The sequence below is a fragment of the Apus apus genome, chromosome 1 (genome assembly GCF_020740795.1).
Source record: "Apus apus isolate bApuApu2 chromosome 1, bApuApu2.pri.cur, whole genome shotgun sequence".
NCBI lineage: Eukaryota > Metazoa > Chordata > Aves > Apodiformes > Apodidae > Apus > Apus apus.
In genome coordinates, this window is record NC_067282.1 from 203,673,843 (window position 1) to 203,693,542 (window position 19,700).

Here is a 19,700-nt window from a genome sequence, read left to right on the forward strand (position 1 = left end):
CTTACTGGAGACTGACTGAACTCCAGGAGCTGTTCTGCCCTGTTTTGTGCAGGACTGGCCAAGAGCAGGGTAGCTGGGCAATAAAATGAGCACTTTGAAGGTCTCTTCTTTTGAGGATTTAGACAAACATGGCACATCTTCACAAACAGTGTGCATTTCAGCTCCTGACTTGGGCCCCTTAAAAGCTCTGATGACGCTGACCTTACCTAGGATGTCAGTCTGGTCTAGAAGAAGCCAATAATCCAAGGAAGAGATTATTCTATTAACACTTAATTCCTTCCTGGCTTTCAGGACTCAAACAGTTGAGTCCTGCAGAAGACCTGACCATAGAGACATTGTTCACAGAGTGATCATCTTTCACACTATGCACAGTAGCCCCTTCTACAAGATGACACTCAATGGTCCAAGAACCTACAAGACAGCAGAGCCAAACGATGAAAATCTGCAATAGCAGTGCCAAAATTTAACAGCTTTTTGGTCTCTCTGCTGTTTTCAAATCCCCAGGTCAAAAAGTCACACTTATTAGACAATCTCAGCTTTCCATTTTCAAACAAGATCATTTCTATCTTTTCTGGTTCTGGGCCAATAATGAAAAACATGGGTTGCAAGCAACCTGATGGCTCACAAACAGATGCAAATTAAAAGGAAAAACTCAAGCTATTTTTAAAACTTGTGATCTTGAGCCAGTTTTTCTAGGGGCAGACTCAAACTTAAAATCCCTTGGAAACAGCCACTCCAAACCCAGGAGTTAATGCTAATTGAAATCTTGTGCAAAGACCACATTTGAAGACATTAAGCTATAATTAAGAAAAGATATTAATGATTGCTTTAACTAATTGGTATGATAATGTAAGCAGAGGACAAGATTTTAATCACTGGTCATGAAATCAGAAGTAAACTAACCAGTCACCACCTCTTCCTTTGCAACTAATTTGCACACAGTAATTCTGCAGATAGTGACTCAGCACCAAAGGGAAGAAGAATAAATCTCAGGAGACAAATAGGTGAAAGCCTTCCCCATTTTAATGAGAAACAGATACAGAAAGGCCAAAAAGACCCTGTCAACATGATTTGTGATGCTGTTCCTTAATCTTTACCAAATGTGGTTTCTGCCATGCTTTGGCTGAAGTACATATTTATTTGATATTTCATTGGCAACGTTTAAAAGAACCCCCCAAATACCTCTCTGCTTCTGCTCCATGACCCCACCAGTCTCACCTTGGACATGCTGTAATGCTTTTAGGGAATGATTGCCCTAAGCAGATGTGATTTATTCTCAGATCATGGATGACTTTCTGCTAGTTTCCAGGGAAGAAGCACAACTTCTGGAGCGTGACACTGACTCACCTGCATGAAACAAACCTCCTTTCACAGAGAGGCACAGCAAATCTTCTTTGAGACAAATGTAGGGTTCCTCATAAACTGTTTGCAGAACAGAGACTTCCCTAGCTGTTAGTGAACCAAAAGTAGGAGGCAGCTCAAAGCACTGGGATTTTAATAATACAAAGCTGGGGCCTCTTGCTGTTTGCCTTTTGATTTTTGAGCCTTTAAGTTCATTTTCACTAGCTCTTCCTTTTGATCCCGCTATATCAAAGGAAAGAGCTGAGATTCTGGTGGCTTGGAGCTGCTTCCAGGTGCTGTGTCAGCTTTGCAAAACACACCTAGCACTGGGAGAGACTCAGGAGTCCAACACAGAATCACAGAATCATAGAATGGTTAAGGCTGGAAGGGGTCTTAAAGATCATAAGGTTTCAACCTACCTGCTATAAGCTCTAACATGCTGAAACAGAGATATTGAGGGGGTGATGGAGGTGACCTTCCAAATACTAGTCTGAAGCCCCAACAGGAAATGAGCTTCCTTAACCTCCTGACATGCAGATCTGGACTACATGTGCATGCTAACAGATCAGTATCAAGGAGGTAAAGAGGTATGGTTGGCCAGCAGTGTAGTGGCAGCTGGAACAGGACAGAGCAAAGCACCAGGGGTTCCAGGACTGTAAGAGTGGCAGAAAAGAAACTGTAAGTCCAAAAACAAAAGGACAGAGCCACAAAGAGGGATGAGGTCAGAGACAGAGACAAGAATAGTAAGGAAGGGGTGAGAGAAGCATCTTAACCCAGATTGCTCCAGGGAGCTTGTGGGCTCAGGCTTCTCCTTTGGGAGGAGAAAGAAATTCAGAGAGAGGGTCAGAGGGAGAAGAGGAACCTGAGGAGGCATTTACATGTGTGATGGAGAGCAGAGGAGATGCAGAGACAATTCAGGCCTCTTTCCTCTGCTTCTCTAGCAGTGTTTCCCATCTGTTCCTCATCCCCTTAGACCAGCACGTGAGGCAGAGGGCTCTTCAGTGTCTACACAAGAGAAACAAGTAAGGGAAAAGAATCAACCCAAGCTTTCAAGGTACCAGTATCATCATGATCTCCAGGGAATACCTCAGTACAGGGCCAAGTGCCATTCAGACAGATAAAAGACTAAATTACACCTAGAGCAGCCACCTCCCTGCCTCTGCCCCACTAGATCCTCTGTTCAGTGGGAAACACCATCCAGCTTGTAACTCACTTGGAGCTTTTGTTAAGGTTGGGGCTAAATGTCAGACCTCCTGAAAAATCATGACAGATCCCACACGTGCACACATCCTTCCCTGCTCTGTTGAGAGGATTTGAAAACGTGTCTGCACTTGAAAGATGCATCTACCTGCACCTCTGTGAAGTAATGGGACCTTTGTGTACTTTGTCTCTGCGTTTTGGTGACAAATCTTCCCCCCTCCCTCATTCTATCAGTCTTCTTATAGAATATTTATATGTATGGAGCCCTTCTAATGGTGTAAAGCTGCTGCACCCTGCTCCTGAGAGCACAGCACATCTGATCATGCTGCTTGTTACCTCTCAACGTTCACTGGAGCTGCAAGGAATGACCTGTTGCAGCCACAGACCTCAGGGCTGAGCTGGGTTCCTAGTTCCCTTTGGAGCCCAAGGAGTTCAGATCCAGATGAGAAGTCCATTGTGCAACCCAAAGACCTCCCCAATGCACTGGTGAAAATGCTCCCATACAGATGCTGACCTGAAAAAGGCCATGGGATATATTTTTTTTGGCAGGATGAGGAAGCCTTTTCTTATAGCCAAGTTTCTTGTGACAGCACTTTTCAGGTCTTTCAAGTTAAAGGATGCCTTGCTGAGGGGAGTCCAAACACCTCATTGCAGAACAATTTGAAGCATGACAAGACCAAGACTTCCTGGGACTGTTAGAGCCACAATAGAACTGGGACAAACTGGAGAAATTTGCTTTATTACATTGGCTTCCATTCCCACTGAGATTGGTGAGCAATGGAGCCAAGCCTGGAAAAACTCTTTTTTAGTAGAGCAGCTACACACCCAAAAAACCCCATTTGTCTCCAGTGTCCAGCCAGGACTGAGCCCAGTAAATGGAAGGAGGAGAAACCTCCTCCTTCTCCAGGAATGGGATCAGCTCTGGTGCCTGCCTAGGTCAGGTCAAGCTATCACCCTCCTGTCCTTCATCTCCACAGACCTCACAATCCACAGACCTCACAATACCAAGGGACTTCTGTGGGCAATGAAAACCTCTGATGAGTCAGAGCTTCATCCATTGATGAAAAGACCTGTACAACATGGCTGGTACTGTGGGTGAGATTTATCTTCCTTAAGGCCAGCCTGCACTTCTTCTCCACACCATTCATTGTCCTGCCTTCAGTAAAGGCAAACCCCTTTGCTTGTTTTCAGGCACTGAGGCTCCACAACTGTTCATTTCTTGAAGCATTTAAAGTGTCATGAGCACCCAGATAGTGACTGTGTTGCTGTGATGGCAGCACTGTCAGTAGCATTGCTTGCCACAACACAGATCAGATCAGCTGAGCAAAGGCTTCTGTAGAGTTAAGTGTTTCACAAAATTAGATTTTAAAGAATAACAGTCTGTGCCCTTTTCACTAACCTCTCTCATACTCTTGGGCTTAAAAGATGGGTGGGAGGAGATAATCAAATGAATCACAGGGGACTCAGAGCTCCTGGGCTCTCTATGGGTGTCTGCCAAAAATCTGTGGCCCCCAAAAAAAACCTGCTTAAATTTGTGTTTCGGAAGAGTCAACCACAAAATGAGCCTGCTCACGTTGTAATGGTCAGGAGAGTGCAGGTAATCAACAAACCAGCAAGAATATGTTCTTGGAAGTTTCTGCAGGAAAAACAAATTGCTCCTTTTGTTCCAGATTTCATTTTTTTAAGGAATTGTGTGAACGAACAGTGCTGTCCCATTGAGAGAAAGAAGACAGCTCCTGGGTGCTTTGAAACCAACCAGCCTAAGGGAGCCAAACATCTTGCATCTGTAAATCTAAATGGCTTTATGGAGCCAGTGGTGGTATCTGAGGTGACCTGTTGCTGAATGGGTCTGCACAATAACATGGCCACTCTGGGCAAATCTGGAATCAGTGGATTGATTATTGGAATATTGTCATGCTCAAGGGCTCTGACCATGTGTAAAGCTCCATTTTGCTCAAAAAAAAAAGAGAGATGAACCACAGAGTAAAAGGATGAGAAAGAGAAATGGTGCCTTGACCAAAGTGTCTCAGGAGCTCACAAGCATCATCTGCCTTTGGTTTCCCACCCCATCCCAGCAGGTGTGTTCACTTCAGTGCTGGAGATGACAACTCAGTCTTTCCCAGCATGGAGCAGATGAGAAAGAAATCCCAGCTCTGGCATCACACCCTTTCTCCTGAGTTATCAACATCTCACAGCCTCTTTAATAAAGACAAATGCACGGAGTTGCTCCCCTCCCCACTCTGAGTTGGATATGTAAATATCCAAAGCTCTGGGAGGGTTTGGAGACGTTGCAGAGGCACAAAACATTTCAAATAAAATTATTCAAGCAGAAGAGATGACAGTCATGGATTGGAAACTGGAACTCCCCAAATTTGCATGGGAAGAAGGATAGCCAGCCTGCCACTGCTGAGCTTCTGGATCACAACAACCCTGCTAAACATCCTCTCCAAAACCTGCCTTATGGACCAGGAGAAATCTTCTCCTTCCTTAAGTAAAAACTATTAATTTCAGTGTTAGCCACAGTGTGGAAAACAGTCACCTGAAGAGGATATGAGGAGGGTCTATAAAATCATGGCAAATGAAGAGTAAATGATCATTCGCCCTTTTCTTTTATTATTATTATTTTAAGGAAGGAATTAGTGGGTGGTCAAACTATCACCAGGGTGAGAAGAGGGGACATTGTGGCCCGTCTCCATCCTGGAAACTATTGACTGTTGACCACTGTAGTGAAGTGCTGTCAGAGGGCTGGAGCACAACGTGCAACATCTAAGAGGGATCTATGTGTCAGGGCAAAGGATAGCAGGAGGAAAACACATTGCTCTGAAAGTGCTATGAGAATGTGTGCTCCCAAGCAAGGCATCCTCCAGGTTATTGGCAAAGGCAACAAGAAGCAATTTCAGAGGCTGGTTTGTGTTTGGTCCTACTTACATGATGCAACATCAGGTGGATAACACTTCCTCAATGAATCACTGAACACAAATGCATGGGTGAACATGTCCCACTTGGACTGATGGTCTCCAGTTGAACTGAAGATGCACTGTAGGGCACCTGCCATCACCCTGCCAAAATCCCTCATTGCTCCCTTTTGTCTGTGGATCTAAAGCTCCTAATAAGCACTCAGGAATTAAACAGTTACAATGTTTCAAGGCCCTGAGTGTCCACAAGATTAATTATGTGCAATGAATTACTTTATGGGAAATTATTTCTTCCTCCCACCCCAAGCAGCAAATTACTTAAGGCCAAGCACTCTGCTGAAATCAGCCAGACTTCCATGTTGAACACCCAGACTGGTTCTTCCCTGGAATCTAGCTGGTAGCATCTTCAATAATAATGCTAATAGCACAACAGGAAAGTCAAGCTAAACTTGGTCTGCACCCTGGCAGGCAGCATCCTACGCTCTTGATCACCATGTCCCAGAGAGTTTCCAGCTTCTCCAAGTATTCCAGTTGGAACCAAGAAATGCAGTGTTACACTTATCCCTGTGTGTGGCAGACGATGCCACAGTTTGAATGGGGGTGGAGAGCAATGTGGTCTGCAGCAGATGTAGGAACAACTCCTTGTCCTGTAGCCAGTAGGATGTGTATTGCAGAAAGCAACGCTGGGGGTGGTTTCTGCCCCTTAGTTCTCTGCCCCTCCCCCCCCTCCATCTAACAGTCTATAAATGCAATGGTTTCTAAGCACAAAAAATCATGAGATCAACAAGGAAGAACATCTTGTAGCAACTATGTTCATGACCAGAATTCATGTGCAATTCTGATGTTCACACCATCATCAAGGTAAAAGCTTTCAAAGCACCATGGAGTGATGGAGTTTCTTACCTGCTTCTCAGACATGATGTAGAGGTGTTCATGATCCATTGAGAAGGCCATATCCCGTAGCACAGGGCCAGTATCCACCACCTGCACAATCTCATATTCCATTGTGTTCTTGCTGGTGCCATCCACACGGATCTGCAGGGCAAAAACAAAAGCAGGGAGAGAAGATGAGGTTTTTTTGTCTCTGTCCATGGAGAATAACCATTGGAGAAATGTGTTGTGGTCCAGTTTTTTTGGACAACAAGCACGCAAAGGGAACTTTTCCCCTTCCTCCTCTCTTAAAGGATAAAGCAGGTTTAACTGCTTCTGCTGGTCCCACCAAACACAAAAGCACTGAAGAAGAGCAATCCAGAGTCTGCCTGCTTTTATCTGGCACTAGCACTGTGTTAATGTCATTGTCTGGATAAATCTACCAAGCTGAAAATGCTGGCACAAAGGACAGAGTTTGTGATCATGATGAGCTGAAGATAAAAAGCCACACAAGAGTCTGCAGGACTGACTCACTCAAATGCTGTTCAGACAAAATTATTGTTCTTCTTGCTAATAGTCCATGGGGCAATATATTGCTGCAGAGTGTACAAGACAACAGACTATTTCTCTTGATGATTACATGTATCAGGTATTGAAATCAGTCCTGTACAAATGTGGTACGTTATGATTCCAGCCACATCTCATAACAGGAAGATGCCACTTAGGAACATCAATATCAGGAATTATGAGAAGGAAATTGATGTGCAGCCCCACTCTATCCCTGACCATGATCCACCATTTTTTTTTACCTGTCTGAAAACAACTACTAGACATTCGGTTCAAAAGCAGCTGGAAAGGGTTTGCAATCCCTTTGAATACTGTAATCACAATTCAGGATAACCTAGCAATTCCCAGGGGTGTCGGGTCCCTCTGGATCAGGTGATGCTCCATACTTTAGCAAACACAAAGCCATGAGTTTCACCCGCTTTCCTTGCAACCAAGAGATGCATCCACTTTCCTTATCTCCCTTGCAGTGTTTCCAATGCGTTGCCTTTCACTTTCAGAAAACCTTCTGCCCTGCAGCAACACAAATATTACAGTATCCTTCCCTAGAAGAGTCAAGTTGTAGTTGATCTGCTTTGTGTACCACATAGAATCATAGAACACCGTGAGTTGGAAGGGGCCTTAAAGGTCACCTAGTTCCAATGCCCCCTGCTATGGGGAGGGCACCTTCCACTAGACCAGGTTGCTCCAAGCCCTACCCAACCTGGCCTTGGACACTTCCAGGGATGGAGCAGCCACAGCTTCTCAGGACAATCTGTGCCAGTGTCTCACCACCCTCACAACAGAGTTTCTTTCACAACATGATCTCCACACCTTCCTGACCAGAGGGTCCCAGTGCCTGCTCTGTACTTGTGTAGTTTGGTAGCTTAGTGAAAAGTACCCTTCCCACCCAAAGGAAATAACAAGCCATAGAGAATTTATGGTATCAAGACCCATTCCCAGTGTTCCCTGGCACAGTCCAGGGGCTTGTTCCTTCTGTATCAAACTTTCAGCCACGAAACTGAGCCTGAATCATCTTCCATATTAGAAAGGCAAATGGAGAGGAAAAGAGGAAATAACAAAGGGTCTAGAAAGCCTGTATGAACAAAGGGCAGCAACTATATACAGATTCTTATCTTTGTCCTTCCTCAATCTCCCCAGCTGCTGTATGACAAGAAAGACATATTATTCCCCCAGGAAAGGCAAGGGAAACAAGGCAGAGAGGAGTCAGAGGGGCTCTCTGTGACAGCAAAGGGTGTGGAGGGTGTTCAGGGATGCTCAGGTCCTACACATCATCCATCAGCCTCTGCAGAAGTGGGTGCACTTGCAGGTATTGGCTGTTGGGCTGCTCAGATGACACCAGAAGATTTGCAGTTAGTCTTGATGGATCTGGTGATGACAGGAACACACTCTGTAGCACCAACACACAAAGAGGTCAAGGCCTGAAGCTCAACTCTGAGCATCCGTGCCTCTTGCTGGCTCTGACTGGCTGGGAGAAAAGGGATTGCTCGTGTCCATGGTCCCTCGTGGGTTAATTCAGCTCCTCAGAGTCTCTTCTTGAAAGTGGGCAGTGATGTGATTCACCCATCAGGTGAAGGGCAAAGGAGCCAATAGGCTCAGGATGAGTTGTTCTGCTTAGGACAGTCAGGAGAAAGGAAGGAGACAGAAAGGGCTGCAGGTTGAGAAGTGCAGGAGTCTCCCTGTTGGGGCTCTGGCCAGGGCAGCTCGAATGCCCCCACAGCAGGAGCCTTTCCTATTTCCTTTCCTATTTCCCACAGCCACTTTCCAGCACCGTGTTCTGACTCTCAGGGAGCAGTTGCTGAGCTTTGTCTGCTGTTTCAGCTCTGCCTCACCCCCAGTCCCTTGAGGCTGCTCATCCCTGTCAGAGGCTGCAGAAGATCCTCGCTCTCTCTGCTGATGACTCTGCTAAACAAACCTTCTGTCTTTGCTGCTTTGACCTTGATTTTTCAGCATCATCGGGGTCAGATCTGTGGGCCACTAGATATGTAAGCAGCCAATTATCACCCCAGGGCTCAGTCACTATCCTCAGCCTTTGCCAGGCCACATTAGAGAGGAAAGAGCTCCGAGATGGAAGAGGCAGGCTGGAGAAATAGCTGGCTGGAGTTAACAAACCACGCAGACAGGAGGCACAGTCCCCAGGGATCTGCTGGGTGCATGTGGTGCAGGTAAAAGATTGCAGAGGGTTCACACCGGGAAAACGGAGATACTCAGAAGTGATTTAACAGCTATTGCCAGCCTAATTGCCTGCAAAAATCATTATTTTGCAGAGGGGAGGAAGAAAAGAGCTCATTCCATCCTACATGTGCAAACACACACACGTGCACTCAAGCACACGCAGCACAACTTCAAGTGCAGAAACCTCTCTCTCTTTTTAAAGCTAGTAGCTAAGGAGAAAGAAAATTCGTAGAATCATAGAATCACAGATTGTTTTGGGTTGGGAGGGACCTGAAAGATCATCCAGTCCCAACTCCCCTGCTATGGGCAGGGACACCTCCCAGCAGACCAGGCTGCTCCAAGCCCCATTCAACCTGCCCTTCAACACTGCCAGGGATGGGGCAGCCACAGCTTGTCTGGACAACTTTTTTCACTGTCTCATCACTCTCATAGTGAAGAATTTCTTCCTAATGTCTAATCTAAAGAAGGCCAGAAGGTCTGGCAGATATTCACCCACATTGCACAAACTGTGCAAGCCCTGAACCAGCAAAGAGGTGCTTATAGTTGCTTGCAGCCAGAAGTCTGGCCCTTGACTCAAGCCATCCCTTCACCTGTCTTAAACTCTGACTTTTGTATGTTCAACCCCAGGCACAGAGCACAGAGCACATTCTTCTCAGTCCTGAGCATCAAACAACACAACAGCAATTTCTCTGAGATAGAGATTTATTCCTGCCTCCCAGTCACCCACTAGAACCAGGGCATTTGAGTTAGCAAAAAAAAATAAAAAGTAAAAAATAAAATTGAAAAAGAGGACAAATGAGAAGATTCTCTCTGAAGTCTGCAAATGATCACCACTAAAGTCAGGGAAACAGATACAATCTCTGCTCAGAAAGCTCCTCAAGTTGCCAATTGCAGGGAATTTAAAGCACACATCAGCAGTTTGCTCTGTTCCTGTTCTTCTTTCCTGGCATCAGCCACAAACCCCCATGGAGTTGGGGTGCTGGCATAGCTAGAGTGTTCTTCTGAATGAAGTATGGGGATTCTGATATTCAGGATGTTTTTAGCCTGTGGGATAAGAACCTGACTGACAGTCCAGTGGGGATTTCTCCTTGAAACTGCCTGTGGACCACAAGCATCTCTGCAAGGCGAGAGGGAAGGGAGCAAGAAGTGATGGAAGGAAGGGACTCCAGGACCATATATGAATCTCAAAATGCTCAGTCCACCACAACCATCCCTACCAGACATGTCCATGCTCCTCCACAAACATGTTTCTCACCTCCATCACAGGAATACCTGTTCTAACTGCCTACATGTCTGTCCTGGACAGGCACATGTTCTTTGGACCACAAGATGCTCCACTCAGGACTCAAGTTCCCCTGCTGTCCTTTCACCCAACACTCACATACAGAGCTCCTGGGGACTGAAATGCTCTGGCTGCACATTAATCCTTCTTCCTGGAAGGCTGAGCTCACTGGGCTTCATTCTGCAAAGCTGGCTGCTATTAAAACATCAGCATGATGCTTCCCGAAGGTCAACTACCAGGGGACCTATTCTGGCAGCTGTTTGTTTGTTTGTCTGCACATTGTCTAGGCCTGGCTGTTTATTTACATCCATTGAAGTATCAGGCAATAAATATCTTCTCCCAGTAGCAAACAGATGCTTGCACTCAAATGTTCTGGCTAGTGCTGACTTAAAAACAATCTCCTTAATGAGCAAACAACACTGTTAATCTTTAAAGACACAGACTCTGGCCTTCCCTGAGCTCCCACCCTGGCCATAGCTAGCCCTATGGGCAACCTGGCAAGCAGCCCATGGGTCTGGTAGATGAAAGAAGGTAAAAGATCCCTTCCATCACTTGACTGGTTCTTCTCAGGATTATCTGGGTCCTCCCAGCTGCTCTGGGACCCACAGGAGGGTGATGCTTGAGCACAGTCTCCCAGGGAAGCTGGTGGCAGATGCCTCGATCACACTTCTAAAAAGGGAGATGGGTTTTAGAGGTTGGGATCGTATGGTTATTGAAGAGAGGGGCACAATAAAGCCCTCCAAATCATGGGTATGGACTCAAAAGTGTCAAAGAAAAAGCAGTGGGATTGGAGGACCAAGAATGAAGCTAGCAAGCACTTAGCCCCGTTGCTGGAAGATGAACCACCATAGTGAAAAAAACAAATACCTTTAAGCTCACCAGAGCAACAGAAACACTTGCCTTCCAGACTGGAGCATCAATCCTGTCATGGCCTGAGAGGACCATGTTCCTCTCTTGTCATGTTATTCTTCTACTAAGCTGGATGGGAATGGTTTCTTTTGGAAAGCCTCATTGTGCAGATGGTGAGGCCAGGTGAGAAAGCTGGGAGGTGACCAACCACAACAGCAGAAGAGCTTGGAAAAGCTCTCCCAAAATGTATGTCTACATTAGCAAATAACATGGTGCAGAAGGAGTTACCTGTAAAGGGTCAGTGTTTCTGCTGAAATCCAGCATGCACACCAGATGTGCTTCAGGACCTTTACTTCAGACTTGCCAGAGATGGATCCCATAGACTCAATCAGTGTTTGGAACTCATTAACATCATCCACTTTTGTTTCATCCCAGAAAAATCCAGTTCATACCCTTTAAGACTGCTCTGCTGCATGAACCACAGCAAATTAAGCGTGGACAACTGATTGTCTTCAAAACTGTCTTCAGACTCACTTCAGAAGCACATTCCTGAGCAAAGACTCCTGTTACCAGCTCACCTCTATTTTACTCTCCCCACAGCTTGAACTGGTCACTGGCAACAAAATATTGGATCAAGTCCACCATGCCAGTTTCTCTCAGCTGTTTCCTACTATTCTAAATCAATCACCTCCAGAGCATCATTCCTAGCCCACCAGAGTCAAAACATGACCCTCTCCATTAATTCCTTTGTATGAAGCATTTGAAACCCACCCAGGGCTTCTAAGAGTGTGGTCCAAAGCAGGATCATGATAGCAGGCCAGGCAGACAGCAGGAGCAGACGCTGGTTGGATGATAGTCATTACAAATAATTAAATGAATAGCTAAGTGGAAGAGGAACTGGTGAACCATGGCTCATTCAGCCAACTTGTCCCTCCTCATCACTCTGCTTTTGTGCAGTGTCAGCAGCTCCCAAGCTGATGGAGTTATAGGGAATTTATCAGCACCATCCCCAATGCTTCCAGCTGGAGCTCCAGCAGCTCTTGCTCAAGTCATACTGGTGGTTTATTTTGGCCATGAAATTGCCCCAGTTCCCAGGGGAGGGGACTGAGTAGCTGCCAGAGAGATTGCAGGGATGAATTTCAAAGGAAAAGCCCCCACAGCTCTCAGATTCCATTCCCGCTGTCTCCTCCTGGGTGCAAGGGAGTGAACATGGCTCTGGCACCGCCTCTGGAAGGAGGAGAAATATTTTGGAGAAGTGAAAGCCAGACCTGGCAGACCAATATCTGTCCTCCCCATATGTCAAGGCATCCGTCCTTTTTATTCCTTGCCTCTCCTTCTCCCAGGGCTTCCCACTGAAATCACCCTCATTATTTCTCGCTATTGGATTAAGGGTTTGCAAACTTCATTTCTAGGAGATCCAAGCAGCCCTGGAACCCAGCACATCAACCCAGGCTGCTCTGAGCAGTGCCCAGCAACAGCCTTATGACTGCACAGGGGCCTCTAATACTTCATTGCTTTTCCAATACCAGTTCTTCCCAGTTTTATGAACCTAATGTTCCCCAGTGGGCACTGGGACTGCCGGCTGCTCCTGGCATGGCGACGAGCAAAGACACAGCAGACAGTGCATGATCTAATGTCAGGCCATGATGACCATCATCTATTTCTGCTTTTCCATTGATTTGGGTGACATGATGCAGCTCTGTTGATCTCAGCAAAGACATGGAAGGGGCTGGTGACATTCCAGGCTCCTCCTATTTCCCTCTGTTTGCCATGTGTTTTCCAGTCGAATAATCCTTTCTAATTTGCCCAAAGCCTATTAGCAGGAGATCAATTTCTAATAAAACATGGCATTTCAATAGCCCTATCTACCAATCCAAAAAGGCCTTTAGAAGCACTAATTAAAATACCAAGGGGTGAGGTATCTCTTTTTTTGTGCCTGATAGAAGCCAGCAGCCCTCTCTCTTCTCTTGCACAGATGTTTTAAGGTGCTGCTGCATGGACAAGACCAGTCCTGCCTAATACAGATCTCAGAGCACCTTCAGCCATATGGAAAGCAGGCTCCTGGAAAACCAGGTGTTTAGTCTTCTCAATACTCCTATTTTCAATGCTATCCAGACCCCAGTATGTCATGATAGCAACCATTGCCACCAGAGGTGGTGCTAGCTGACCTGGAGAGGAGAGTCAACCACAGCCTTTTGCTTCCAAGCAAGGCCCACACCCTAAACTTGCACGTGTTCCCCCCAGCTTTTACACTTGTACACTTGCAATAACAAAGGAGACTCTTCCCCCCTTCTCCATCCATGCAGTTCCCAGGGACATTTTTCTAACCATTAAACACAGGGTTTTCAAGAAAACCATCTCCTTAGAATACCCCTGGCTAACCTCTAATATCTGCAGGCATTGCCCTGGAATCCTCCCTCCACACACTCAGCTGGGCTCTGGCAGGGAGCACGGGTGGTTGCACAGGGTAGGAGGATGGGGTCTAATCCCTGCAGAGGAGTCACCCACTGACCTCTCATGTAATCCAGCCAGGCTGCAAAATTAGGTCAACTAGGCAAGCCTGACTGCTGTACAGGAGATCTCTCTTGCAGGGCACACCAGGGCAGAGGAGGATTCCTCTTACTTCTGCAGGGCCAGGAGAAGTATGAGTTGATGTTGATGGCTCACAGCATAGGTGCTTTGGCTTCATGGTGGGTCTGTGTCTCACCACGGATCAAATGTGCAATGATCTGGGATGCTCTGCAATGAACCTGCTGCTTAGGGCCAAGAGTTCTGCAAGTCAGGAGATCAACTCCTACCTGACACAGGTCCCTTTTCTTTCATAGCCCAGGGCATGTGATGGCTATGCCATACTGCTGTGGTTCCCCACTAACATTTGTAGCAAGAGATGTTTCTGGCTGCAATGGATTTATGTTCTAAACTAGACATAAATAGAAGATCAGCCTTTCATTCTGGGTTTGGACAGCACCTAACACAGGGAGTTTATGACCGTGGCTCTCAGCACCATAAAAGTAATCATTACAGCTTGAAGTGTGGCCAGTCAGGCTGTACCTGGACTGCAGGGCTCACCTAAAATTGAAACAGCCACAGAGCTGGGCACAGGGGGAAAGAGAAGGAGGTGACCAAGTCCTTTCCCTGCCTCATCCAGGAGAGCATGTCAGGTGTATGCAGCTTTCACAGCCATGAGCCAATTGACAGATGACATCATTTTTGAAAGCTTGGTTTACACACGCTCCCCTGGCGCTCCCTGAGTGATAAATTAGACACTCAGGAGCCATGTGCTAATCAATGCAAATCATTAGTTTGTAACAACACAAGGCAAGCTCGGCAGAGCTCATTTTTCAAGGTAACGGTCTGCCAAGTGATCAGTGTTCAGCAACAAGCCCTGCCAAGCCATCTATTAACAGGCTGCTTGGCACTCACCTATGGCATGGAGCTGAAGTCTTTGCTGTACAGTCCCCCACCAAGGACTGGGCTGTGCTACTTGATGCAAGAGCCAGAGCTCTGAACCTGTTATTCCTCCTTCTTCCACTCCATAAGGTATCACAGCTCCTGGCCCTTGCCCATGTTTCACTGATACTGGCCACCTTGGTCCCACATATCTGAGGTGCACATGTGTTTGCAGCCCATGAACACTGGTTCTTCACTTCACCACAACCCTGAAACCTAAAATTCAAGTAATTTGACACTGGAAAATTGTGCTTTACCCTCTATCAGTGGAAAACAAAGCAGGGCATTCAAAGCATTGACCTGCAGATATGTCCTAGGAAATTTCATGCTGACAGCAGTGGCATCTCACGAGCTACTCTTTGCATTAGGCAGGTGTCTGCCCCAACAAAGAGGCCATTTGAACACTCTAGCCACCAGGTTTTACCTCCAAACTTTTTGCTTCAATCTTTCACAAGCACAGCCCAGCTGAGTGAGTACTTTGGGAGAATAATACTACATCAAGGAAAGACCTGCGTTCATCAACCTTTCTGTCATCTCACTGCTTCTTCCACGGAGGAGTCCGTGTAGCCCCTGTGTCTGCTTCTCAAGCTCCACAGGATTTCAATCCCACAGGCAAGAGAGAAGTCTCTTCATCCATGAGTTGCTCTACCACACACATATCCTACCACAGGTGCTCTACAGAGCACCTCCAAGCCCTCAATGGAGAATGTTCTCTATTTGACATGGCCAGAGGTAGAGTTCAGTGCTCACAGGGAGGATCCTGTTGCTGGATGCTCATATTTATGATCCCAGTGGATGATATCAAGGGTCATCCTTGTTCCACTGAGCTCCCGTGCACTTTTGGATCCTGCAGATCTCCTTCTGCAGCACACTGATGGTTACTCTCCAGCAATCTCTGGCTCCTCACAGCACTGTATTCCATGAGCTGAGAGGGAATCTCCTTAGCTCTGTAAATCTTCTAACACATCATGGAGTTGTTCCAGTTTTCCAGACTGCAGGAGTTCAGATGTACATAAAGCCACTGGCCATGGTGAGAAGGGTACAGATCTCCAGGCACATTAATTGCTCCCAAACCTGTGGAATTCCATTTACATAACCAGTATTTTGGAGAGCTGACAACTAGTTTTTAAATGTTTGCCACATTATTGCCACAAGTCCTATTCTTTAAAAAGAAAATGTAAAAGAGCAGTTTGTGAGGTGTACAACCCAAAATGCTTGCCTAATTCTGGTCAGCTCTTAAGCAGGAGTCAAACTGTAGATAAAATCAATTCAGATGAGTAGCACCATCAGAAAGGCTTAAAGCTCTCCATGCTTTTGGTTCAGAAACCCCCAGAAGTGCAGCATGTGTGAACGCAGCTGACCAGAGACAAAGTTGGCTTGGAGCACAAATTCTTCCATGGGATAGCTCAGAAGTTGGGGCAGAGAGCAACGTGGGATGGTATGAGGACACATGGATCACAACATGGGCTGGATCGTAAATACGAGCCCTTCATAAGTGTCTGTTCATGGGGCTGAGGGAGAAGATTCCTCCCAGAGATGAGCTCATCCCGCCGTGCCGGAAAGGCAGTGACCCAGAGGGCTGGGAGCCCTGAGGCAGGAGCACCACAAAGGGCCCTTTGAGTGTGGTCAGAGACACCCCCGGATCCTCGTGACACCGTGTCACTTGGGAGACAGCCAGCTGCCCTTTGGCAAGGGGTGGCAATGCAGGCGTGAGGGGACCCGGACGCCCACGTGGACGCATGGGCAGGAGACACAGATGGGCAGAGGCAGCAGAGCACACGTCAACAAAGCAGCACGAAGGGGGTGGAAATATTCCTAGAATCATAACAGAGAATCACAGAATGGTTTGGGTTGGAAGGGACCTTGTCTAGTTCCAACTCTTCTGCCCATGGCAGGGACACCTCCCACCAGACCAGGTTGCTCTAAGCCCCATCCAACCTGACCTGTAACACTTCCAGGGATGGGGCAGCCACAGCTTCCCTGAGCAACCTGGGCCAGGGTCTCAGCACCCTCACAGTGAAGAATGTCTTCCCAATGTCTGACCTAAATCTCCCTTTTTCCAGTTGAAAGCCACACAATTAGACAGAAGACCCGATCCCTGCAGTGGGCAACATAGGAAATCAGATCTGGATACAGGTGTTTACACACACCTTGGGTGGGATGGTGCCCTGGGCAGCTCCAGGCATCAGCAAGGGCAAAAAGCTCAATCACAGCCTGTCACATTCCATCTTGGAGATGCACAGATGAATTTACAATTTGCCTTACAACATAACAAGGGCTGACCAAAGCTCCTGCTTTGCTGAGGATTTGGGTATTTTCACAACTAAAACAAGTACTCCAGAGGTTACATCACTGGTCAAACAAGAATCTTCGTTCTTGTACTGTTTTTTTTTGTCATGTGTTGGTGCTAAATGAGTAGAGAGAGATGCAGAGAGTGGTGAGATGTGAGTGTGTAACTGAAAACAGAGAAATCTGGGGGCTGGAGCTCCTTGCTCATTCCCTTGCTAAGAGCTATGGGCTTGGGTGGGTGGATGGTGCCGTGACTTGAGAACAATTCCTGTCAGCAACGTGGGCAGACACTATCTCCAAGACCAGGAGAAAGGGAAACTTGAAAAAGAAGCTCTCCAAGGAAATCAGCCAGCTCAGACTCTCTGTCCAGTCCTTTTTGTCAGTTGACATCCCTGGGGCTAAGGTTGAGATAATGAGGTCCCACATATCTCTGGCCCCCAGCCCCACCGACAGGGTTGTGCTCTGCAAAGGTTATCATCACTCAACTGCTGACTCTTTCAGCTCCTGGGCTTCTCAATGCCAAGGTGACATATTAAGAACTTAACATCAGATAAAAAAAAAACCTCCCTTAAAGCCTTTCTAACCTTTGAAATCTGTTTATTCACAGAAAAAGAAAAGGAAAAAAAATAAAAAGGAAAATAAAAGAGAAAGAGGGGAGGCTTCTCTTCTAATATTTCCTCAGATAAAAGAGAACTGCAATCTGGAGACAAAGCTTCACATCTGCCCTTTCTGCCCTTTCATGAAAGCAGCCAGAAAACTGACCCAGTCCTGAAACAGTGTATGAGGTCTCTTCCAGTCACCTCCCAGAGACTGATCATCCACTGATGACTGTCCTCATCTGCTGATCCACCAACAGTTCCTCTGCTTTTGTTTCTCATGTCTTACCAAGGGACAGTGTCTCTGCAGAACAGCCTCAGCACAGAGCATCTTTCTCACCAGCCAATCCCAAATGAGTAGCAGTGGTCCCAACAACTGCCACCTCTTTCACCTGCCAACCTCTGTCAACACCAAATCCCTCAGCAGCCATCTCTGCTCAGCTGTCTCACTGAGGCCTTCACTTTCCTAAGGCTTCCTCTCATCTCCCATCAGCTGGTCCCCTACTAGTGACCCAAAGCCACCCCTTATGCTTTTTTGCTTCCAAGGCCACCAGACAATTTGCTCTCTCCAACAACACTTGGCTGGATTCACCTCTTGTCTCCAGCACTGAGCTACAAGATGTTCCTAGTCACCACCAAATGGACAGACAGCCACCCCTCCAAACTCCAGAGAACAGACCACATCAAACACATCTTTGCTCAGTTCCTCCCTCTCCATCTTCTTCATCTTCCTGAAAGGATCATCAATAGCTTGTGGCAGCTTCCAAAATGCCCTGTACACCCTATGCAGTGACTTGGCTTCCTCACATCTGTGCCCCATGGATCCCCAAAACATCCAACCACCTGGGCTGAGAGCCACTGTAGGTCCCTTGCAGGAATGCAGCCACTTCTGAGGATGCCACATAAGCAACAGTAAATGGCAGGAGGAAAGCATGGCCATGGTCCTTGCTCCTCCTCAGCTAAGAGAATAAAGAGAGGGGCATTCAGGATCTAGCAGCTCTGGGGCAGGAGGGGGAAAGGCACTAGTGTAAATATAGAGAGATGAAAAATCCTCCCAAGTCCAGAGAGCAAAGCCCTGCTCCCCGTTGGTGAAAACAGGGACCCAAGTCCAACATCATTAATTACATCAGAGACCACTGGATATGGGGCAGGGCATATCAACAGTCCTCCCTCTGAGCACCCTCCTTTGCACAACAGCTGCTGGTATCAATGAATGCTCCCTGTTCTCCTTCAACTTCTTGTTTGGCTCCAGGATTACAGCAAGGGACTCAGAAAAATCAGAATCTTAAACCTTAAACGAGCTATGAACTGGCCATCTGACTTTAGAGATATCACCTACCCTGTGAATGCTTCAGCTTCCACATATTTCATTTAAACATTTGTGGATTGGATGATTTTTTAAGAGAGAGCTTTTGTGGCTGCAGGAAATGTTGAAAGGAAGTTCTGGAGATTTGAAGTATTAGCTCAAAAAATACTATCAAAGTAGCATGGATCACTGTGCATCCCTCAGCTCAGAGTGACACAGAGGAAAGCAGCACATTGTATGATCACACACCCATGGCTCTCAAGTCATTATTAGGGTACAACTCCAGAGAGGGCTGGGGAGAGTGAAAATTGATTGGTATTGGAAATCTTCAAATGAAAAGTATTGTGGAAGTGAATTAATTATTACCTCCAATAGTGTAAGAATAGCACATATCTCCAGACCCTTAAACACAGGGGTCCTTTGTACAGCAATCAGAATTAGCCAAACGTGTATTCAAAGCCCTTGACTGAATTATCAAACAGTAATTCAAATTAATTTTAAAATAGCAGGGCAGTAGGCACGTTTTTAATGCCAGCAGGTCACCAGCCAGGACCAGCAGTGTAAAGTCTCCATGTACAAAGAGGCACAAGGTGGAAATGCAGTGGTCAGAGATGACAGGGTGTGATTTCCCACCAGCCAAGCCCACTGCAGTGGCTGCAGAGCATCAGCCCAGCTCTGTGGGAGTGAAGCTTGACCACCCTACAGAGGAAACAGAGCCCTCCGTGTGCCTAATCTTAAAATATTAGCAGGCCTGCTGGGAACTGTCCTAAATGAGCTGGATAGCACAGAGGGCAAAGCACAAGGCACGATCAAGAGAGAACTGATAGAGCCAGAGAGATTTAGCAGGCAAGTGGTGACATCTT

The 19,700-nt window shown here is 46.7% G+C and overlaps 1 protein-coding gene across 4 annotated transcripts in view; it reads right to left on the reverse strand.

Moving 5' to 3' along the window:
* PLXNA4 (plexin A4) overlaps positions 1 to 19,700 on the reverse strand; it is a 477,499-nt gene that overhangs the window by 238,482 nt on the left and 219,317 nt on the right. For all 4 annotated transcript variants that reach the window (XM_051626583.1, XM_051626591.1, XM_051626600.1 and 1 more), the window contains exon 4: positions 6,360 to 6,491. In XM_051626583.1, the coding sequence (XP_051482543.1) occupies positions 6,360 to 6,491 (132 nt within the window). The remainder of the gene's footprint in view (positions 1 to 6,359; positions 6,492 to 19,700) is intronic.